Source organism: Perna viridis, chromosome 14, assembly GCF_037379345.1.
Source record: "Perna viridis isolate PV_CMFRI_1.1 ecotype Kerala chromosome 14, ASM3737934v1, whole genome shotgun sequence".
Classification (NCBI taxonomy): domain Eukaryota; kingdom Metazoa; phylum Mollusca; class Bivalvia; order Mytilida; family Mytilidae; genus Perna; species Perna viridis.
In genome coordinates this window covers 7,334,176-7,359,812 of record NC_142458.1, presented here as the reverse complement: position 1 = coordinate 7,359,812, position 25,637 = coordinate 7,334,176, and the positions used below count along the sequence as shown (strand labels likewise).

At 33.7% G+C, this 25,637-nt stretch overlaps 1 protein-coding gene across 2 annotated transcripts in view; it reads right to left on the bottom strand.

Annotated features, from left to right (window-relative positions):
- Positions 1-25,637, bottom strand: part of LOC148597980 (uncharacterized) — a 124,042-nt gene that overhangs the window by 41,420 nt on the left and 56,985 nt on the right. For both annotated transcript variants that reach the window (XM_088560286.1, XM_088560287.1), the window contains exons 27-39: positions 25,150-25,299; positions 21,488-21,775; positions 18,223-18,402; positions 15,352-15,732; positions 14,443-14,643; positions 12,578-12,646; positions 10,780-10,989; positions 10,019-10,100; positions 9,506-9,726; positions 6,936-7,109; positions 5,706-5,839; positions 2,491-2,650; positions 1,781-1,942 (exon numbers count right to left, since the gene is read on the bottom strand). In XM_088560286.1, coding sequence (XP_088416412.1) covers positions 1,781-1,942; positions 2,491-2,650; positions 5,706-5,839; positions 6,936-7,109; positions 9,506-9,726; positions 10,019-10,100; positions 10,780-10,989; positions 12,578-12,646; positions 14,443-14,643; positions 15,352-15,732; positions 18,223-18,402; positions 21,488-21,775; positions 25,150-25,299 — 2,412 coding nt within the window. The remainder of the gene's footprint in view (positions 1-1,780; positions 1,943-2,490; positions 2,651-5,705; positions 5,840-6,935; positions 7,110-9,505; positions 9,727-10,018; positions 10,101-10,779; positions 10,990-12,577; positions 12,647-14,442; positions 14,644-15,351; positions 15,733-18,222; positions 18,403-21,487; positions 21,776-25,149; positions 25,300-25,637) is intronic.

The window sequence follows — 25,637 nt, the reverse complement described above, 5'->3', positions numbered from 1 at the left end:
ATTATAGCCTGACAACCCCAGCATGTAACATGCCAGGGGTACCCCATTCCACCACCTGGGGCACACATCCCAGTTGCTCTGTGGGCAGAGCGCCTAGCCCCCGGCTAGGTTTCTGAGCACTATTTAGTCGCCTTTTACGACAAGCTTAGCGCTGCTGTAGGCCTATTCTTTTTTAACACCCGGACCTGCACGGGGCTGTTATCAAACAATGAACTCTGCCTAAACCAAACCCTGAATAATCCATAAAATTGTCTAAACCAGACCCTGAATAATACATAAAATTGTCTAAACCAGACCCTGAATAATCCATAAAATTGTCTAAACCAGACCCTGAATAATCCATAGAATTGTCTAAACCAGACCCTGAATAATCCATAAAATTGTCTAAACCAAACCCTGGATAATAATCCATAAAATTGTCTAAACCACACCCTAAATAATTCATAAAATTGTCTAAACTAAACCCTGAAAAATCCATAAAATTGTCTAAACCAGACCCTGGATAATCCATAAAATTGTCTAAACCAGACCCAGAATAATCCATAAAATTGTCTAAACCAAACCCTGAATAATCCATAAAATTGTCTAAACCAAACCCTGAATAATCCATAAAATTGTCTAAACCAAACCCTGGATAATAATCCATAAAATTGTCTAAACCAGACCCTAAATAATCCATAAAATTGTCTAAACCAAACCCTAAATAATCCATAAAATTGACTAAACCAGACTGTGAATAATCCATAAAATTGTCTAAACCAGACCCTGAATTCATAAAATTATCTAAACCAGACACTTCAGAGTTCCATCATATCAATTCAAATGTATTTTAAACCTTGGAAAACTGAACACCTGCTTAAATCAAGTTTTGATGTCAAATTCAGGGAATTCCATTCAGACAGGTTTCACTGTATTTCTACTAAGTTTCAAATTAATGCAATGAATAATATGAACAAGGACTGTTCTTGAAAAAGTAACTTGAAAAAAAACAGCAACAGAGAAAAGGTCATTACAGGTTACAGTACCTGAACAAAAATTGCGATCGGTCATTGATCACTTTCCGGTCAGTCATCGATCCGTCAAACTGATCCATTAAACCGGTGATCACATCACGTGACCACAGAGCAGTCATTGTATTTTACAGTTTTTATTGTTTTCTTTGTCAATTTTACATATATTTACATAATGTAATAGATTTAAACATCAGTTCATATTTTTATTTTACATTTCTTATATTTCAAACAGATCTAACGTCATTTTACATAACAAAACTGTGATCAGATTGGTCACCGGTCATCGATCCGTCAAATCATTACGCGGACTATGGTGATACAGTCCCTGAACCGATCCGCGTAATGATTTGATGGATCGGTTCAGGGACTGTATCACCATAGTAACTGTATGATCAAAATATAAACAAAGTTGTCATCCACAAAGTTGATATGCCTTCAGTCCAAAATTGGACCATGAAGAACAGCATACTTATATAGAACTACTTTAAAGAATCACTGACTGGGACAAGTACTTGCTGAGAAAACTGTAAAGAAAAACGTGTGGACAGACAAATGAATGATGAATAGAGACTATGATTACTATATACCTCACGCAAAGTGGAGGGTATTAAAAGGTATTGACACAAACAATGGGACATTTAAAGATGATTGGTTAAAGATGATTGGTGTAGACAGGTTTAAAGTCAAATCAGGGTTTGATTTAGACAAAATTACAGTTAAATCAGGATTTAGTTTAGACAGGTTTCTCTGTAAAAACTGCCTTTTACCTTCAGGAATTCCCCACTCTGTAAGGTTCCTCCTGATCATAAATGTGACGTTGTTACTGCCCTCAGAAACATGAGTCCCGTCTTCACAGGACAGGAATATGATATACTCATCTGTCACGTCTTTGTTCAGTGAGAAAGAAGGGTTCAAGGTAATAGTTTGTCCTGAAATAAAGGCAGATAAATTAAATGTTCCTGAGAAAAATTAGGGAGATAAATCAAATATCACTGCATACTCAAAACATTGTAAGAGAGGTCTAAATTTATACTGAAACCATAAGATTTTTGGATTATTGAGTGTAATATGACTGAAATGTTCATTTGGAACACATTACACTGTAATCATAATTTATGCCCGTCTCACCCCAAAGAATATCACAACTAAAATTTCAACCAATCAGATAACTTGAAGTCAAAAATTTGGGCTAAGATATTATATTTTATAAAAAAAATGATGAGATTTTTCATTTTAAAACTTAAGTTCAATAATCTGCATTTTGAGTCCTCTGACAGGAGCTTTATTTCTTTATGCACATCTACAGGTCTGATCTTTTTTCATGAGTTCTGTTGGTAAAAAAATAAAATTTGAATTTTTCATTAGCACAAACGGACCTTTAAATGATAATGAAGAAAAAATCAAATTGAAATGAAATAATTCTATGTAGATTCAAAATTTAATTCAACCTTTCAAAAAGAAAAGTGCCGCTACCTACCACTCAAATAGAACTTATTAGTTGTAGGATTTACTGAATCAATACTACAGGTAATGGGATCTGCTCCGTTGGACGGGTCGATGTATGTGAAGTCATAAAGTCCTCCCGTCTGTATGTCATCTATATATACACTGTCAGGCAGTTCTGGGAAGTATGGAGGCTGAAATAAATTTAAACAAGAGCTTCTCAAACAGCCTGGATCACTTACCTGGCAAACCATGCCGTATTAACTAAGTAAAGGTATCATGCTTTGTTACCATGTTTGACAAAAAATGTTGAAAAAAGCATATATTGATGAATGCTGTAAGTTCAAATGAGTACCTAAGACACTGTAAACTGTTGGAAATGCCTAGTAAATGATTTTAGAACCTTTGGAAAAAAATTGGGCTTGAGTCCCCTTATGCCCTATTATTCCAGTCTAAGGGGGCATTAGCCAAGTACAGATTTGCCGAAAAAGAACATAAAATGAAATTAAACCATGGTTATACAACATTTTCATCATCACCATTCAACTTAGGAGACCATGTTCACTGTACAAACCAAATATCGTTAAAATTAAAGCATGTATAAGTGGGAAAATGGCTGCCCTGAACAAACTCTTGTCATCACCTTTAAACTACGACATTGAAAATGGCTGCCTAAAAAATAATTTCAATACTGACAGTCAACTCAGAATATCATGTTTATCTTATGAGTAGCTTTCATCTTCATTATTTTTCATTAGTTGAGGAAAACATAGCAAAAATGTATTTGACCCCTATGTTCTATTTTTAGTAATGACAGCCATGTTTTTGACCGATGAAAAATTTTAAATGATAAGTTTGTGATGGATACACTAAAATTATGCCAACTTTCATTAAATTTTGTCACAACTGGTTTCAGAGAAGAACATTTTCAAAGTTGTACATTTGAAAAAATGACCAAAAAAGTCTGTATTGGGGGCAATAACTCCTACATCAGGCAATGAATCATTTTGAAAATTTCAGCGCAGGTCCGTCTTTTGATGGTAAACAATACCAGTATTACTCTCCATCAGAATTTTGCTAAATTCTCAACAGTTTTTGAGTTATTCGCAACAAACTGTATTTTGACCCATACAATGTATCTTCTATCTTTAGTAACAAAAGCCATGTTTTTCCTGTATAAAACATCCAAACAAACATTTTGTGCAGGATACTCTAACAAACAATCATACCTACTTTCATTGAATTCTGTATAGGAGTTTCTGAGGAGAAGATTTTTGAAAGTAATAACATCAAAAACCAGCAAAAAACGTCCAAAAAGGGCAATAACTCTAACATGGGTCAACCAAAATTTAACCATAGATAGATCATGCTGATCACTTTTACTCTGTCAGAATTCAGTTAAACCTAACACTTTTGGAGATATATGCAAAAAAACTGCTGTCTGACTTCTATGTTATATTTTTAGTAACAATGGCCATGTTTTTCAACAGATCAAAAATTAAAACACTCATTTTGTGCAGGATACTCCAAAAAACAATCAACTTTTATTCAATTCTGTACAGTAATTTCTGAGGAGAAGACTTTTGAAAGTAATAACATCTAAAACAGCAAAAAACATTCAAAAAGGGCAATTGACTCCAACATGGGTCAACAAATTTTCACCAAAATTTGATCACAGATAGATCTCATTATATGCAGAAGAATTTTACCTCAGTTACAATTTATTTAAACTTAACAGTTTTGGAGATATATGCAAAAACACTGCTGCATGTTGTTAAATTTTTAATAATGGTACCATATTTAATGGATCAAAAATCTATACATTCATATGTGGAGGATACCCTAAGGAACAAACACACTAAGTTTCATCCAAACGCATGCAGTGGTTTCAGAGAAGAAGATGTTTGAGAAATTGATAATGACGACTACAAAGGATGCCAAGTGATATCAATAGCTCAAATTTTCAAAATAAATTTAAGGAGGTAGACCTAGGGTAAGGGACACAACTCTCAGAAATCATTCAGGGGCTGCTCTGGCTTCCAAAATTCTGTCGCCAGAAAAATCGCCAGCTGCCATTTTTTGTCGCCAGTTTTCAGAAATTAGAGCAAAAGAGTGCCCAAAAAATTATACTATTTAAAAAAAAAGACAGTATTAGTCCACTGATGAATTATCCTTTGTCAATTCATCAAAATAACCTCTCCATTCATGACATACATGTACCCAACATTCACTTTTGATGCATGTATAAAGCAGGTTTTTAGCTCTAGTCTGTCACTTTCATATGCATAAAATAATAAAGTTTTACACCAGAAACAGGTATTTTTATTTTTGATTGATCTCATTCTGTTTCAAATGAAAGCTTGATAGGCTTTGGTGAAAATTGAGTGTCAAGCAAACATATCACTGATTTCAAGAGTTATGTCCCTTACCCTGGTTCTACCATCTTAAATTGATATAAATAAAATGAGAAAGTTGCCTGATTATGGAAGGTTCTTGGATAATTTAGGATTCAATTTAAACACATTCCACCTTATTTTACTTAAAAATAATAACATTGTCTGGAATTAAAATTTTAAATTTCCAGCTATTCTCGACATAAGTTCAACCTTGTAACTGTTTTGATAAAATTTGAAGTATCTAAATCAAATTTTATGAAGGCTATTCCATAAAAAAAGTTTGTCCTGGGGGCAGTATACCCATAATATTTGGGATATCAACAACAAAGATGCAACACTTTTGTCATATGTGAAAAATTCAAATTCCCCCCCCCCCCTCCCCCACATTAGCACATTTACAAGGTTCTGTCCTATGGCGACATTTCTTCTGAAATATCCCTAATTAAATACTATAAAAACCCAATTTTTGCTTTAAAATTATATACCATGTACACAAATAATAATCAGAACTTCTGAAAAAAAAAACCTTTTTGACAAAACATAAGTCTGAAAATAAACAAGCAGTTGGACTGGCAACATGTGACACGTGTTGTTTTTTTGTATTATAGATATCATTATTTGGCCAAATAACACAGCTTTACAATGGTACCTCTAAAATTGTGGTAACACTTCAAGACAATGCCAATACCAGTGAAATGTAACGAAATATGAAATTCCCTTTTTTAATTAAAATCTTATCATTGTTACATTGGAACATGTGACCTGGTTATTCAGTGGTAAATAATTTTTTTGTTAAATGATTAATTCATTGGCCCTACTGTAACAAATACTTTCTGTTGCCATGGAAACTAACCACATTATATGTTGTTATGGTAACAGTTCCTGTCACCCTGTTGTAACAAGAATCTTCAGCCCAGACAGTAAACATGTGAATAACTTCAGGTGTACCAACAGTGTGAGGTAATGTTGTTTTCACATGGACAGAATCTGTAAATAGAAATAAAGCTTTCTAATTTGGTTCAATAAGAATTGTGGGAATGTTTTTTTCACTGGATATTCTTTTTTTTAGAAAACACAGCACTAAAATAACTAGAAATACTGTGAGCAACCTCACAAAAATAATACCCACTAAAAATAAGGTTAAATATAGAACCCTTAAGTTCAGTAATCTTCATCTTGAGTTCTCCGACAGAAGCTTTATTCCTTCATGCACATCTACATATGATATCCAACCTTCTTTTAAAATTTCATCAAAGGAGTTTCACTTAATATGAGGTTTTACCATACAAAACCTTTAAATTGTATTATCTCCCTTTGAAGTCTTCCAACAGTATCTTTATTCCTTCATGCACATTTACATATGATGCCCAACATTCCTATCAGGCTTCATCAAATCCCTTAAGCAGTTTAGGAAGACTTGCATTTATGATGTATTCATTTGTCAAACCCAAAATTGGATTATCTCCCTTTCAAATCCTATGACAGTATCACCAAATTTGAAATTAATCCATCCACTGGGAGCTGACATAATTGCAACAATAGTTACAGGAACAGATGGATGACAGACGGTCGGACAAGTTGATTTCCAATACACCATCGATACTCGATAAGTGAGAGTATATTTATCCTATGAAGTGTTGACAGAAGGACTAATGCCTAATAGTTAAGTAAAACTCCATATAAGAATCATGCAAAATGTGATTCATGGTATGAAAGCCTAAATATTTCTATCTTTGATATTTTGTTTAAAATATCAGAGTAAACACAAGTAACATGTGGCTTTTCATATCACCCTTGTTCTTTGGAGAAAAAACTTATATAGAATGTACTGTAGTGTTCAAAATTATGGAAGATAACTCTGTAAATGACACTAAATTACAATAGAAACTCTTGGATTTTCCATGTGGATTATCTCCTAGGAGCAGAGAGGTTGGAATGAATAACTATTCATTTCATCATAAAGACCTATAAAGCAACTTACTATCAAAAATAAAAATATGCAACCTTTTTTAAGGCTTATCATATTTTACAGAATTTGCATGATTCTTACAAAGACTGCTACTTAAAATACTGGCATACATACTGTTCCTGGTATCATAGTAAAAGTAAGTGTCACCATCATACTCAGGTTGGTAGTCTAGGAATTCATCAGCTCTGTCTGTGTCGTTGAAATAAAGGGAGATAACAAACATATCTATCGGTGAGTGATCCTCAATTCGTACTTCATATGTTGGAAGATCCGTGTAAGGTGCTGTGCCTGGAATGACAAGATTTATTTAAGCAAGCTGATGGAACAATAGGAAACAGTTATATGTACCGTATTTTTCAGACTATAAGTCGATGTGGTGTATAAGTAGAACTGCCTAAATTTGACCAAAATTGACGAAGAAAACATACATAAGTCTAATTCGGCAGATAAGTCTAGGTTCAGACGTGTGCATATTTATATCGTACGTGTCAGCGGAGATCCGAATTGAGCTGTTTGTTTTCAACAGCATACTATTCCAGCGATGTTACTAAGTATAAGATTTCTGAATAAAATAAATATATGTGTTTTTGTTAAAATGTAATTTGTCCGCGAGTTCAATTATTTTTATTGAATGGGATGTCAATGGCTCTTAAGCCATAGATCGTAAACATGTCAAATGTGGGCAGCCATGTGTGACATAAGTGGGAAATCAGTTTGATGAATTGGTCATAATTAAGAGCGGTAATTAGTAAACAATATTACCTAGCATTACCAAATACAATAAAATAATTGTTACCTGCAAATTTGGTTGCAATGAGCCATTTAGATAACACCTTAACTAATTATAATTTGAGCCACTTGCGAATGTTTTAACATACCGTAAATGGGTATAAATTTTACATATTGACGGACTGATTACTCCAAAACACTCGATAATGTTTTCCAAGTTAAAAAAGAGTTTAGTTAACGTGTCTTATAGAGTTTATTCATATCTTTTAACGGTTTCAAAGTCCCAGAGTTTTTATTAACATCGTCATATTCATTCATAAAGGATAGCGGCAATGATCAATAATGTTCGTATTCAATTGCCAGTTGCACTGTTTGAGTGAAGTTTTTGTTGATTGCAGTTTACCAAAAATTTTGAATTAAAGCAATCGAAAGTGAACAAATCAAATCTAATGAAAAGCATTGTCGATGAACATTTTTCTTGAAAAATTCTTAGATAAGTCGAAGTGGACGATAAGTCAAGCCTGACACTTCGCTGAAAAAAAATATCGACTTACAGTCCGGAAAACAAAGTATGTAGAGATTTATTGGTTTCATTAATAAAATATCAAAATAAGTTACATAATTTCAAGATAATAACAAATGATTTTCAGCAAGTTTGTAATGATGTTGAAAGTTGCAATATTGAATTTTGCAATGTTTGATGGATTGGTGACTGATCTGAAACTAATCAAGGATTGGTGACTGATCTGAAACTAATCAATGAAGGATTGATGGCTCATCTGAAACTGATCAATGAAGGATTGGTGACTGATCTGAAACTAATCAATGAAGAATTAATGGCTCATCTGAAACTGATCAATGAAGGATTGGTGACTGATCTGAAACTAATCAATGAAGGATTGGTGGCTCATCTGAAAAAGATCAATGATGGATTGGTGACTGATCTGGAACTAATCAATGAAGAATTAATGGCTCATCTGAAACTGATCAATGAAGGATTGGTGACTGATCTGAAACTAATCAATGAAGGATTGGTGGCTCATCTGAAAAAGATCAATGATGGATTGGTGATTTATCTGAAACTGATCAATGATGGATTGGTGGCTGATCTGAAACTGATCAATGATGGATTGGTGACTGATCTGAAACTGATCAATGATGGATTGGTGGCTGATCTGAAACTGATCAATGATGGATTGGTGACTGATCTGAAACTGATCAATGATGGATTGGTGGCTGATCTGCAGCTGATCAATGAAGGATTGGATTGGTGACTGATCTGAAAATGATAGATGTTTGATTGCAACTATAAGCACTGTGAGCAAGCTCACTAAGCACTGTGAGCAAGCTCACTAAGATAATTCCCTTTGCTCCAAGACTTCAATTGAAACAGGATGAATACAATCCAAGTTACTTGGATGCTTAAATGAGATTGATGTTAAATTCTAGATACAAACGTTCCAATGATTTGCAAGAGTTGTGTCCCTTACCCTAGGTCTAACTTCTTAAATAACAGCTTTTATAAAACTCATACAGGAGGTGATTCATGCATGTCAAAAACTCATGGAATCCACTTTCATTTCTAATTTGAAAACAGCTACAGACATACCCCATAACAGGTCTTAGCTTGGCACTCTGTTTTCACACTTTTGAGATAAAAATCATAAAATATTACTGGTAGATTGTGCATGCAATTGACACTTTGTAAGAGTTATTGTTCTTGATTTGGTTTGAATTGGTTGATTTAGTGGGAGATGAATGTATCGATTTCACAAAAATACAGATCTGAATACAGAAAGGACTATTGTTACATGAAGATACTGTAAATGTAGACCAAAAGTGCATTGTTTGTTTTGAGAGTTTTCTAAATCATGAATCACATAATGGTTGTGCCTGAATTTTATATGGACTGATTACTTATAAAAAAATTAAAATTATAAAAAAAAACTACTTACCGGTAGTTGTACTATATTCTACAGCGTAGAGTCTACCGATGATAGGTTCACCTGCCCAATTGAATATTTCATCCTCCTGTAGGTTGCTGATTCTTGTCGAGTATGTGCTTTCTGGGCAGTAGTTTTTACGGAAGTTTTGGTGGTCGTCAGTCCATGCCTCGGCATAGGGGGAGGTGTTGTCACATGATTCATAACCAATTTTAGCTCCATCATCTGAATGCCTATGGAAGAAAAGTGAAATTTACAATGGATTGATTCAATAGTGATCTGTACAGTACCTGAACCAACCAGCGCAACTACTTGACGGGCCCATTACTGCCTATTGAATGATTGCTGACAGTTCAATAACTGATGACCGGTGAGGGATTTGTTCTTGCCTTTGTTATGTTAAGTGACACATGATCTGTCAAACAAATTTTTAAATTTTCATTGGAAGCTTTGGTTTAGACAGTCTAGGTTTTACTGTATTTCTCCATTCTAATTATAAGCTAGGGAATAACTTAAAATACAAACCATCCAATCATGTCTCCAGCACGGACTGATATCCTATCTGCATCGGGAACAGTAAATGTCGTTACAGTTCCAACATCTCCACCTAAAACAAAACAAAATAAGAACAATAAATACAAAGCTACAGCACATGATGGGCCCCTCAGAGGCTTCATCTTTTTACCATGTTTAATGAGCCTTAATAAGCTACCAAAAAGAACAGTCCTCAAATAGACTAAAAATGCTGCTGTAGAATGTTTGCTAATTATTTAAAAAATTGGGTCAAGACAGAAATGTCTTGGTTGTCACTGAATAACAATCCAAGTCGGTAAACAGGAAGTAGAAGTGTGACTGACCTAAAATACCATCTCATGATATATGAACTCATACTACAGTTGAATCCAAAATATTAAAATAATAGTGGTTGTGATTTGTAGCTGCTGAGAAAAATGTTTTCACTGCCCGCAACCTGCCCACCACCAACCCACATGACGAACATTCACCATCTAGAAGCCATTTGCATTAGCGCAAACCAGTCAAAAAACAATTAAAACTTCTATTCCTGATACTGTGCTCATCACTATTTACACTGCATAAAGTTTCATAAGAATCCAACAGATAATAGAATAGGAGTTGAAGACAATGTTTCATCAGCTAGGCAGACAGATGGATAGATACAATGGAATCTACATATTCCAAAAATGAAAAAAGTGTTTTTATGATACCTATATGTGACAGTGCTAGTATTTCTGGCATTTACCAGAGACAGTATTTATAACACTAACCTGTGACAACCACAGTGTTTATGCCGACAACTTTCCGCAGATCCCAGTAATCATATACCCCAGCCTGGTTCCACTTCTCACGACTCCATACCACTTCCCTCCAAACAATCAAGTTAAGGGTACCAGCACTGACAGGGTAAAATTTCCACTCCTTGATTCGTCCACAACATGAAACAAGATGGATGTCACTTTGTAACAAGTAGGCATTATCTGTACAATAAATAAAAAAAACATCCATTAGAAATACAATAAAAAGGTTTGCCAAGCACAGCATAATATGACTGCAGTTGTAAAACCCTGAACAGTTCGGACAAATGTGGACACAATATTAGTTTTTGACACACATAAGCATTGAGACTTACAAATCATTATGGGCACATCAACTGGTTTGAACACAAATCAAAATTACACCATAAATTTAAAAAAAATAATAACGGAGTGTGGCCCCTTTGACCCCAAAATTGATCCAAGCCTGACCATTGTGGTAATAGAATATTGTGGAACAATATCATAGACATGCCTATGCTTTAACAGGAGTTATATAGTTTAATTCTATGAAATGCTTTTTTATGCCCCCTTTCTGGCCACTGATTCTAAAACAGTTGGTGCTATATCCCCAAAAATCAATACCAACCTTCTTTTTGAAGTTTGTAACCTATTCATAAAATTTTATACAATCACACAACTATAACACCCAAGTTATTGTATGAAAACCAAATGTCTAAGTATGATGACGACATGGATAGTGCCATACCAAAATTTTGAACACAATTTTATTGTTGTGGTATAAAAATACCAATCATTTAGATATTGCATATTTCAATGTTTTGTGCAGGTTTAATATTACCTCTCATCCGCAGGACTGAAACCAAAAACTCTGCAAGATTAAGATCCACAAGTAAAGCTAATAAGAGAAGTACTCAAAAATATGTCAATCTAATGCACTAAGAGTGACACTTTCAAAAAGAATATGAATATAGAAACATCCTCCCCTCATACTGGCAATGATCGGGTATATAGAAACATCCCCCCTCATACTGGCAATGACCGGGCAGATAGAAACATCCTCCCCTCATACTGGCAATGACTGGGCATATAGAAACACCTTCCCCTCATACTGGCAATGATCAGGTATATAGAAACATCCTCCCCTCATACTGGCAATGACTGGGCATATAGAAACACCCTCCCCTCATACTGGCAATGATCAGGTATATAGAAACACCCTCCCCTCATACTAGCAATGATCAGGTATATAGAAACACCCTCCCCTCATACTGGCAATGATCAGGCTGACTTTTGTTGTTTGCTTATTTTTTCGTTTTTTTGTTTTCATTTTATTGTTCTCAGGTTTCTAAACAAGTGAAAAACCTATGACAAGCTGAGCTCTTTCATACAATTAATTTGCTCTACGAGATGCGATTCGTTCACTATGTCATGGTTTTCCTTCTTTTAGTCTACCCTGGATATGACATTTTATGAGCAATGTTGCAGGTGTTACAAATATACCCTACCGGTGCACCAGATCCCTGCTTCTTAAGTTGTTTGTGGTGCAGGTTGTTCATTTACTCTCTTTTTCTTACGTGTAACATTTTTGAAATTTCATATTCTTTGTTGTGTACATGGCCTGAATGTGAAAACAGAAAACAAAGATGATCTACATACACAATGTAGTGAACTGAATAAAATAGATATAATGTAAAAAATAAAGATTAAGAAAACAAGACCTCACAATCAAAGCTAAAACAATATAAACACCCACAAAAAAAACGGGAGTGAAAAACTAAGTTAACAGTACCTGACAATGAATCTGCCACAGGGGACAAGTCAGTAACGCTTTTATAATTAAAGGTTCTTTCCTTGCAGTCTACAAAACAAAAAAAATCATTTTGAACTAAATTGACAATAAATGAATTTTCTAGAAGGAGGTAGACCTAAGGTAAGGGACACAACTCTTACAAATCATTGGAATGTTTGTATTCAGAGTTTTACATCAACCGCATTTAAGCATTAAGGTAGCTTGGATTTATTTCATTCTGTTTCAAATAAAAGCTTGAGAGGCTTTGATGAAATTGAATATGATACATACATATCACTGATTTCAAGAGTTATGTCCCTTACCCTAGGTCTACCTCATTCAGAGGAATATTCTGCATGAATAAGATGTTTGTTGAGTTAAAATGAAAAACGAAAACAATGAAAAAGTAGGTTGAATCAACCTGTTCCAAATCTAAGGCGGTGATTTTTAAAGTGTTAATCTTGGTAAGAATCAGGCAGTGAGTGAAACATGGAATGAAAAAAAAAAAAAACATCATTTAAATGATAGTGTAATTTGACTATTTGCACAATCATAATCAAGGAGAAAAGAATAGAATTTACATATCATGCTGGACCAGTAAGTTTAAATCTCATTGAAATGCACTGTCAATACATGTTTCAAGGGCAGATAGCTCTGTCAAAAACCTCATTTTTCTAACATACTAATAACAAATTTCTGACCGAATCAAGTGATGCAGAGATCAAATAATGGGTCTTTTTCTACAGATTTCATGAGAGAAACCAATTTTCTTTTAGCTTATTCTTGCATGTGCATTTTAAATCACTGGCTTAAAATTGTAAAAAAGTCATGCAACCTATCTGTTCATTATTTTATGTTATGCCTTTTTTTTCTTGATTCTGATGTTGCAAGAAGACAAATCAAACTTTCAAAATAATTGCGTTTTTTCATACCATGTTTCACTCACTGCATGATTCTTAAAGATACTGATACTTAAATATTCTTACCATTTGGACTTGGACTTTTAAACACCTAAACCCTTGAATTAAATTAACTCTCTATCCAAGCATCAGACGTATAATCATGCACATCCATATATGATATCAATTTTTCATAGAAAATTTACTTAACACCCATTTACAACCTGAAAAAATTCTGAATGACCAGTGAGCTGGGCAGACTGGTTACAGTCATAGTACCTCACACCAAAGTGTCAGTATCTATAAGAATTAGGCAGTGGGTGAAACATGATATGTGAAAAAACCCATCATTTTGATAGTGCAATTTGATGATTTGCACCATCAGAATCAAAGAAAAGAGACAAGATTTTCCATATCATGCTGGATCATTGAGTTACATGCACCGAAAAAGAACATTTCAAGGGCAGATAACTCTGTCAAAAATCTCATTTTTCTAAGATTCTATTGAAAAATTTCTGAGCAAAGCCAATGATGCTGAGATCAAATAATGGTCTTTTCAAATAGAGAAAGCAACCTTGAGTGACATTTTGTTGTCAGATCGGTGGGGAATTTGACATGCATATTTCTAATTTTCCCACTTAGCCTTATACTTATAAACACCTATACTTAACGCAATCAAAGATCAAACACAATAGATTATCCAACTGAATACTGGGAATTTACTACATTGTGACATACACATTTTGTATATCTATTTAATCTTTAGTTGGTTTCATTGGTATGCCATTTGTTTCCAGCTCACTTAATGCAACAACCCAATGGTTAAACTAAATTTTTACAGATTGTCACAGATGCATTTTGCTTGCAGGGTACATGTAAAGCTAGGCAGACATTCTATATACTTCCAAACACATATTATTTCTACAATCATTTTTTTTTTTATTATGAGTCAATATTTGAACTTACAAGTACAGTAAGGATGACTGCCATCCAACAGACAGTCTCTGGTTTCAGTGTTATGCAGTTCTGACCCATTCTGTGCACATGTCTGGAAATATCCATCCTCTGTGGTATATTCATTATCACATGACCTTGTTCTTGTTTGGTAACCATGGTCACAGGTTACAGAACAATCTGACCATTGCCCCCATGCCGCCCACTGAGGTACTGTAAACCAAATTCCATAAAAAAAATATCTCTACCAAATATTTCTTCTAATTATATATGTTACACAAGAAATCAAACGATTGATTGATTAGTTGAAGTTTTACACCATATGGCAAATATTTCATGACTTTCAGGATGCGTTTGTTTGATCTTACACAAGGGATTCGTGTTTAACTGACCTTACTAAAAAAATCTATCAAGAAATTTCAAAGTCATTAGACCGTTACTGTCGGAGCATATGCATAACTACAGAATTATGATATAGTGATGTTTAAATGCAACTGCATGCCAAATATGATTGACCTAGCACAAGTTGATTATATTGAACTGACCTAATAAGAAAACAAGATTATATCATAACGGGAAATTTATTGCAAGATTGTATGGTAATTTGTATTTCAAAGTAAATAAGTTAATAGATTGTGATGTAGTGGTGCTAATGTAACCTGTAACTTCAAATCAAATAAAATTGACTTTGCACAAGAGGTTATAATCAAACTGACCTTATCAGTTTGATTAACATGAAAACTTAACAGGGGTGCAGACGTTGATAAAAGATGCAAATGAAAGAATAGCATTACCTTAGTCTTACCATCTGCACCTTTTGTCACAGTTGAGAAAAACAAACAAAAAAAACCCCAAAAAACAAAACAAGAAACAAAAAAACAAAACAAAAAGACTGGTAGATCAATGAACATTTAAACGTACTTATACACGTGTATCTCCACCATAAAGATCCGCAGAGAGAAAAATATCTATCATTCTTTTCCGATGGTAATAGTTTGGTGCACCAATAATGTCCCTTATCATGACACCAATACTGTTCCGTATATTCAAAGTTGGTCACGGATGTTGTATCTGTGCTACATGTTTGGTCAAGACCGACTTCTGTAATGGGCACAGAACATTGCCAGTGGTTGTTGCAGTAAGATTGTACTTTTGCTATCCTATCATACCATGGATCTACATTATTATAATTCCACTGACAGCCTTTCGACCATACACCCATAGTAATCTGAATTCGACCATTTGTGTCGAAGTTAGTACAGACTGGTTCCCAATTGTCGTTTTTACAGGTATTTCCTGAAACTAAAAATAAAATTAAATCTGACTATCATGTAGTAATAAATTTTTCAATAGAAAAGTCTGAGAAACTGACGATGAAATATCAATATCATTGTTTTTGCACAAAGCTACATATATACAAACATTTTCAGCAAAGAACCACAGAATTTTACTTACATAATATTTACAGTTGTCGATCAAGTGACAATTAATATAAAATAGTAGATTCTCATGATTTTGATACTAATACAATATCTCTTCCACTAAGTGAGGATGTCATCATTACAGCCAAATGTGCTCCACATGAGAATCATATGGTTTGCAACATATGGTAATCATATGAAACAAGCATGATATGATAATTATATGTTTCAGTTATTATATGATAATCATTAGTCTATCCCGGACTTGACTTTTTATGAGCAACTTGGTGGGTGTTTCTAGAAAAGCAGAGGACGCTTACCCTATTGGTGCACCAGGTCCATGCTACCAGTTTTTAGTGGAGTCCGAGTTGCTCATTTGCTTTTATTACTTTGTATGTATGATTTTAGTTACTTTATGTTCTTTGTTGTGTGTGTCTGTTTTCCATGTCTGGTCTTTGTTCCTGGATTACATTCTTTTGGTTGCTGCTATAACCTTGGTTCTCTTGGTTGCTCTTGAATCAAATTTATTACCTAATGTCTTTAAAGGCCAAAAAGAAGTCCCTCAAATATTCGTTTGATTTTAAGTCTAGATATAGGGTATGAAAGTCTTGTCATGTGACCTCGTGATTTCATGAGAATGGGTCCTAGTCTACTATTCAAAAGCATGGAGATTTTTCATTTAGAGAACGTTGAGTTCAGTGTTGAGGGCAGAAAACTTTCTGTGTAAAAAATACCAATAAAAATGACAAATAACTATTTCTACATGATAAATGAAGTAAGAAAATACATAAACTAGACGATTTGTTATACAGCGTTTCGAGTACCCGGAAGTAAACAGTAAAATACAGATAGGTCTCCGGTTTTCAATACGTTCTACATCAGAAATTCCAGTAAAGAAAATGAAACTAAAATGAGACTTACATACCCTATAGATAATGATAGTGTCTTGACTTCACATAAGAGGAATAAAAGGATGATCGATGGCAAAAAAACAAGATAACTGCGAGGCTGTGCAGAACAGTTACCGCGTTTCACGACGAATCCTTTTATTCCTTTTATGTGAAGTCAAGACATTATCTTTGTGTTTATACTGCGATCAAAAAAATGTTTTCATGAACAGGGAATGTTATTCCCAATAGAAATTCAATGAGTTCCCTGTGTGTTTTATACTGTCACTGACCGGTTATCATCAATAAATATACTGTCAATGCACTTTGGTTGCTCAAATAGAACAATTGCAGAATAGATAAATTTATTTGTATAAATGAAAGAATATTATTAAGCATAATAACTGCCTGAACCATGTTTACTGATCTTAAAAGAGAATTTAAACTGATATAAAAGGAAATATATATGGAATATATTATTCTGTGTTATGTTCAGAAACAGAAGGGAAGTTCCTGACATAAACTGGTGACATGAAGTATTTTGATTCTGATGAATCAAAAGGTGACAAAACCCAAAAATCTTATGTTTACTGTTACATTCAGCATACCAAAGAGCCTTCTGAATTCAAACTTATTCAAAAATCACAACAAAGCCCTACCATTATCAACCTGCAACTTTCTTTGAGTCATATAAACCTAAAGGTACCAGTCTTGCATTTCATATCCCAGAGTGGGTGCATGTCTAAACATGGAATGTATTTCCATATTAGACTATGAAGTGTTTGCCGCAAGTTTGCATAGTAAATTGTTTGCAGCGAACTTGCAGCGAATATTTCCTGCAAGCTTGCGGTAATGTTGCCATATATTCGTGGCAAATGTTCACCAGAGAGCCATATTTTTGGTGAGGGAACTTTTTAAGACTACTATTCTTGCCAATCTTTGTGGACAAACACAATTTTTGGGCAGAAAATTAAATTTCTACATGTCCTCAGTAATGCGTAACATGAGTGAAAGTTTTATTGTATCAATTTTTAATTTTTTTTTAATCCTGAAAATATGCACTTTACAACATATAAGTCTATGGGAAAATCTATGGAAGACTGAGACCTAAATATTTACTGCTTTATGTGTAAGTTTGTAAGAATCAAGCCCAATTGGCAAAAATCAGAAACATGCATGTTAAACCCTGCCGATTTGATGGTACATGTATAATTTCACTAAAAGATGCTTTCTGTATTTGAAAAGACAATAATTTCATCTCTGCATCACTGGATTTGCTCAGAGTTATCTTCCCTTGAAATGTTCATTTTCAGTGCATTTCAATGAAATTATAACCTAATGCACAACATGATATGGAAAATCCTATCTTTTTTCCTTGATTCTGATTAAATTCAACTTTTAAAATATTGGGTTTTTTCATACCATATGCATGTTTCAAGCACTGCCTGATTTATAATGACACATAATGAGATACATAAACTTACAAGTACAGCTTTGAGTGTTACATCTTTGAAAATCAAATCCTGACTCGTCCTCACATGTTTCATTCTTACTATGAAAATTTGGCGATGGGTTGGTACAGTATCTGGTTCTCTTCTTGTACCCTCCGTCACATGTCCTCGTACAGGTATCCCAAGATGACCATGTCGTCCATGCTCCATCCTCTGAAAAATATACAATTAGGTGACCACACGGATGAATCTAAGAAAAATCAGAAATCAGCAATTATAGACAACTAAAAAATTGTAATGGTCAAATCAGGATTCAGCCAAACAGTACACTGGCAAATATTTTTCACATGAAATTCATGTTAATCAAGCTTCACATGAAATTCATGTGAAATTCACATGAAATTAACATGATTTTCATGAGAAATTCACTAAACACGAATTTCATGTGAACATTTTGTGTTAATTTCATGTGAAAGCTCCATTCACCCGAATTTCACGTGAACTCTGTCACTTAGTTTATTTGCTCAATTCAGGTGAAAATCATGTGAATTTCATGTGGAAATCATGTCAAATAATTTTGCCTGTGTAGAAGAAAATCATTAATTGACAGTTTGTCCTATCCAAATGAAAGGTTCCCTCAGTTTGACCTCAATTTCAAGTTTGTTCGGGCTGATTACATTAACACTTAATAACATATAACTGAAATTATCATCATGGATTAATGGCCTTCCCTCATCTTTTAAGGGTGACTCATGAAGTAAAAAAAAATGTATCTCAGGGCTCAGCTTGATACAACCACAGAGGTCAAACATTAAACAGTTAGAACAAATATAGACATTTGTTCAAACTTGATACAGCTCCTAATTTGGATTGTGTTTTCACGTTAAAAAAAAATATGCTAGTGCTTCATTTTACTTACAACCTCAATTTTTTTAGTGGGGATGCAATAAAAAGGTTAAAAGGTATACCTCCTTTCTGTTATTGTTCTCTTATTGTTACAGTAAACCAAATTAAGTAAATGAGTTTATATGGCCCTATTAAAGATATCAATGGAAAAATTAAAGGGTTATCAGACGCATAAATAAATCTTAAGTTATTTGTAACAACAGCCATTTACACAGGCAAAATTATTTCACGTGATTTCCACATGAATTTCACATGATTTTCACCTGAATTGAGCAAATAAACTAAGTGACAGAGTTCATGTGAAATTTGGGTGAATGGAGCCTCACGTGAAATTAACAAGAGATGTTCACATGAAATTCGTGTTTAGTGAATTTCTCATGAAAATCATGTTAATTTCATGTGAATTTCACATGAATTTCATGTGAAGCTCAATCAACATGAATTTCACATGAAAAATATTTGCCTGTGTAAGAGTTTGAACACAGATTTAATACATATTTTAAGGTGGCCTTTCTTAAATGTTATTGCATAACAAAACTGATTTCCCTTAAAAATTAAACACAAAATAACGAAGTTTATTTCAATGCCATCTTTTGCAATCGTCTAGAAAAAGGGATTTCTTCTCTCATTTCAAAACAATCAGTATATATCCCCACTTTACATGTACCAGTTGGAGTATAGGAAACTACAAATACTGAAAACAAGTTTGAAAAGAATGAGAAAAAACGGAGAGACTGTGTTATTGTGCATATCATAAATATGGAAACTTAAATCTGTCAAATTTTCATAAATACTGAATTGAAAAAAAAAACAATTTCCTTTTATTTTCTAATCAATTGAAATTTATAGCTTATGGGGGCCAATGTGATAGATTGATCTGTGACATCACTAAGTAGAATTGTAAAGTGAAAGTAAAAAGATAATTGGTTACCATGTTTAAAGAAAGTGCAAATTTGAGACCTATTTCTTACATTTTCAAGCCAGAATACAAAGAATAAGACATTGAGGCACAGCATGAAAAGGACAGAAAGAATTGACAGAAAGAAGGACTGCATTTGCAGCTGGAAGACTGGTATTTTTGTCATAGACATTCAGACACGAGGATGGCAACTCCTTAAGATAGTTTGTGTGCTGGTCAAAAAAATTTTTTCTCAGTTTTCCCATTTCAATTTATCCAATATAAGATTGACAAGACAGCATGTTTTAGTTATTAGAAAAAAAAACAAAATAGAGATCTTTACGCAAGATTCTTTGTTAACATATAGCAGGATCTGAGTACCTAACAGTGATGTCACAATCTTATAGAAAAAAGCTTGTGAAGTCTGATAATAATCATCACCACTGATTTCCTTGGTTAGAAGAGTTCTGCCCATCCCTTCAGCACCTGCATATGGAGTTTTCATATCACAACTCATACCTAATGCCAGAGCTTGCCATAACTATGCAGAACTTTTGTACTACACTACACTTCTTACAATTAGCATTTGTTCAACATGTCATAGATTTCCTTTCCTCTTTCGTCTATCCACAACTTGACTTTCTAGGAGCATCTTGACAATGTTTCTAGAAAACCAGAGGCTGCTTACCCTACTGGTGCACCTGCTCCCATGCTACCAGTTTTTTTAGTAGAGTCCGAGTTGCTCATTTACTTTTTATCAATTTGTATGTATTGTTTGGTTTATTTTGTGTTCTTTGTTGCATGTGTCTGTTTTGCATGTCTGGACTTTGTCCCTGGATTACATTCTTTTGATTTTGGATAGAATCTTGGTTCCCTTGATTACTCTTGCAAGAAGGCTACCTACATTCACTCAAGAAATTTAAAATTATGCATAGCCTTGCATGTGCATTTTACAAAACATCCTTTTTCAATTATTTAAAAAAGGTTTTTTTTTTTATAATAATACAAAATTTGTAGGAATAACATTATTTTCTACAAGTTTTGTATTGCTATATAATTTAATTTGACTGTTTATTTCTCTTCTGGGCAAGATAGGTCATTTTCCATTAACTATCTTGGTACTGTGACTTCATAAAAGTTGATTGGTCAGCAGTGCTTAATTCAAATAATTCCAAACTTAATGAGGCTTTGATGAAGATACAAATCCTTATTTTGACTTTAACTGATGAGAAATTAAATTATAAAATTTTAAAAAAAGTTTTGACCAAGTTATGCTCGCATAACCTGGTCAAAAATTAAAAACAAATCCTTAAATACGTGGAATTCAGACAAACCATGTGCTGGAATAACAGACAGATATTGTGATTATCAATATACCATCCTCCTCATTGAGTAAAGGTTAGACATGTGGCAATCAAATCAGAATCAAGTCTGATGCCTCTTAATCTTCAAGTACTACGCATCTATATCCTAATCAAATGTTATCATACTCACTTATACAATAATATGTTATATACAACCCAGCATCACCATTTGTTCCGCATGCACTTCCTACATTGGCCCCTGACACTGTGAAAGAACAGGAAGTCTTATTTTCACACATGTCAGCAACACCATAAGTGTCAGTAAAGTTACAGTCCCGGAACGTGTAACGAACATCGTGAATCTTTATGTACGGATCTGGAGGAGCCACATAACCAACATAATTGTAATCTGTTGTTTTCTCTCCGTCACAAGAAATGGAAGCAGTCCTCCCTTCCAACTGGTCATAGAAGTAGTATGCTGAAAGTTAAAAAAAAAAAAACATCATAAAATTCTACAATCAGCATTGGTCTAAAATATGTCCAAAAATGATTCTATAGATAATGCTCAGCAGCTTTATAACAAAAAGCTACCAAAACAAGGTATTTTTGCATGTAGATTATGGTTGTAAATGTTGCTCTTAACATTCTAAGGTTGCCTCTATGATTTATAGTGAGTAAAATAGTTAACTTAAGGAGGTTACTAAGACTTAGGGTAAGGGACACAACTCTTGAAATCAGTGATAAGTTTGTATCACATTTAATTTCACCAAAGCCTATCAACCTTTAATTTGAAACAGAATGAAATCAATCCAAGTTACTTAGATGCTTACCTGAAATTGAAGTTAAACGCTGAATACAAACATTCCTACGATTTGCAAGAGTTATGTCCCTTACCCTAGGTCTACCTCCTTAACAGGTTTATAGGGTTCATATAAGACTTCCTTCTATTTAATGTTCTTTACCAAATGTATTGTCTTTGTAACTGGTTACAACTGACTTATAAGTTTTAAATTTCTATTATTTCACAGGATTGATGTCTGGAAGAAAGTTTATCTCGATCTGAAATTGGTGTCTTGCAAGAATCATAGAATGTCCACTAATTTACAGAACCAGAGTTCGCCCCATTATATGGTGGTGATAATACTGTTCTTCTCTGTGAGTACTTTCAGAGGGGTTCCACAACACCTAAGGGAAATAACTCTTTAAAATCAGCAAAATGTTTTATTCTATGACATTCTGACATCATAATCAAAGCAAATTAATGATCAAAAGTTTTGTTGATGTAACTACTATATGTTCACTGAAATTACTTCCCTCGAAACATGTGGTCAAAATTTCCTGAAATTTATGTATTTTGCTTCTTTTATCAAAATTAAACCCTGAATAAAATTTCAAGAAATTTAAACTAGCCAAATGAATTTTAGAGAAGATGGTAGGTACTCCCTACATTCCCCAGTGTTGTTAGAATTATTCTTTAAGTAGCACTCCACATAAGAATCATGCAAAATGTGATTTATGGTTGGAAATCCTAAATATTTTCATTTTTGATATTTTCTTCAATATGTCACAGTAAACAGAAAGTAACATGTGGCTTTTCAAATAACCCTTGTTCATAGGTGATAAAAATTATACAGAATACACTGTTGAATTCAAAATTAGTGTTTTTCTTTTTTATTTGAAAACTTTATAATTTAGCATGCAAAAAAATTTGTCATGCAAAATTTCTCACATAAAAGTTAAAATGTGGAATATGTCTCACATCCCCACATAGTGAGGTAAACAGGCTGGTATGATGATTTACTCTTGAGAATGATGAACCATCATTACTGGTGTACAAGAAGACAGAGTACATATAATTATATGTATATAGATGTACATGTACATTTTAACAACACAACTATTTGTATTAACATATATTAAAACATTCACAACTTTTTTGAAGTTATAATTGCTACTCTGTGTAAGAATCAGGCAGTAGCTGAATCATCAATCTCCGAAACAGAGGTTGCATGGTAGCTCCTTCGTCCCTGTTTGTTTGACGTAGGAGATACAAGGGTAAGGGACATTACAGAGATACCTCTGCTTCAGAGATTGCTGAATCATGTTGGGAATATAAACAAATCTTTCTATGAAATCTTATTAAAAATTAATATTTGAAGTGCAGACATGGCATTCATTCATGTTTTTTTAAGTGTCAGTAATTCAAGTTATAAGTTATACAAATAACGTTGCAATTTTGGCATCAAAGGGAGACAACTCTTTTTCCCCTATCATTCTATTGTAACTTTGAACTCACTTTTCTGCCTCGTCTGACAAAGGAACAGTCAATTCATCTTGAATAGACCATAAACTGTACTCCCACATATATAGTCAAATTTGAGTTTTTTCTGAGCTTGGTCCATTATTTTATATTTTTATGCTAAGCTTGTCATAAAAGCACTCAGAACCCTTGCCAAGGGGTTGGATTCTCTCCCCACAGAGCAACTTGGTTGAGTGCCCAAGATGGTTGCATGGGGTACCCCTGGCATGGTACAATGCTGGGGTCATCAGGCAATAATATGGAAAACCTGGTCAGTCAAACCAAAGTGGTACACAGTGTTGGGAAAAATGCCACGTTCCTCACACATTAAAAACCCCAACTGTGGTATTCAATAGGAGTAGGAGCCTCAGCTTTCCTACAGGAGGCTAAATTGCCTGACCCTACCCATTTTTTCTCATTTCCAGTGGCAATCAAAATTTGTCAACTTTATTATCCTTGTGTCCCATCCCATTTTTCATTTCATCATCATTTCATGTTCATTTTATCACCCATTTCATGTTCATTGTCCAAATATAGCTGAAATATTGCTGCTTAGTTTTTAAACACCAATCAATCAATCATTTACCATTTTGCCTAATTCTTACAGATTCCAACACTTTTAAATACAATGAATAACAATTAAAAGATCAACAAAGTTAATGGTTGAGTCATTTTACAGACACTTTATAAGGTTTCTCTGCAGCATTTGGTACCTGTAAGAAGCCCTAATCATTTGTAATTAACTGTGTGCATGATGTTATATCTTAAGATAATTCATAGATAATGTTCTAGTATTGCTTTGTTTGGACATGGTAATAAATAACAAAATTTGTCCCCTATAACTGATTTACAAAGGTAATATATTCTCTGTTCTTCTGGAATCTTAGCCTGTGTGAAGGGGTTTTTAACGTCTTTGACTACCCTTAAAGGTTTCGCACAGACTGAAATCTTAGCCCACCCACCTGTCTCTATATAAATGGAACATCTCAGTTCTGTGATTTGATAAATGTTTTACATATAGGTATGCATAAAGTATGTACAATTAAGTGTAAGTCTCTGTAAAAATCAGGCAGTGGGTGAAACATGGTATGAAAAAACCCACCATTTTGAAAGTTTAATTTGATTATTTGCACTATCAGAATCAAGGAAAAAAGATAAGATTTTCCATATTATTTTGGTAAATTGAGTTATAATTTCATTGAAATGCACTGAAAATGAACATTTCAAGAGCAGATATCTGTCAAAAACCTCATTTTTCTAATATTCTATTGAAAAAAATCTTAGAAAATGAAATGACGCAGAGCTCAAATAATGTTTTTTTTTTCAAGTATACAAAGCATCCTTGAGTGAAGTTAAATTGTCAGATTGGTGGGGTTTAGACATGCATGTTGCTGATTTTTCCCATGTTGCCTGATTCTTACAAAAACTTACACATAATATGTATTTATCCAAAAATAGCTTTCAAATTTTCAAGGTGTGTTTAAAAGAGGTTAACAGGTATCTATTAGGTCTTTAATATGGCCTTCACTTTGATTATCTTCCTTTACACTTACTATTTGGAATTCTAGTCTGCCTGATAATATGGACTGTCAGTGCTTTGGTGTTTGAATAAGTTCCATCCTTAGCTCGAACATTAATGGTGTATACATTACTCAGCGAGTCTGTATTGAATATTGCTCCATCATTCTGGTAGATGGTAAATCCTACAATAAATATGTAAGTCCATCAAGGAGGTAGACTTAAGGTAAGGGACACAACTCTTACAAATCATTGGAATGCTTGTATTCACCATTTTACATCAATCTCAAGTAAGCATCAAAGTAACTTTGACTGATTTCGTTCTGTTTCAAATGAAAGCTTGATAAGCGTTGGTGAAATTTAATATGATACAAACATATCACTGATTTTAAGAGTTATTGTGCTTACCCTTGGTCTATCTCCTTAAATTGATTTAATTTTGTGAAAAATAGTGTTCCATGTCATATATTAAAAACTTTAAATTTACCATTCAGGTGAAATGTCAAGTAAATTTTACAATCAA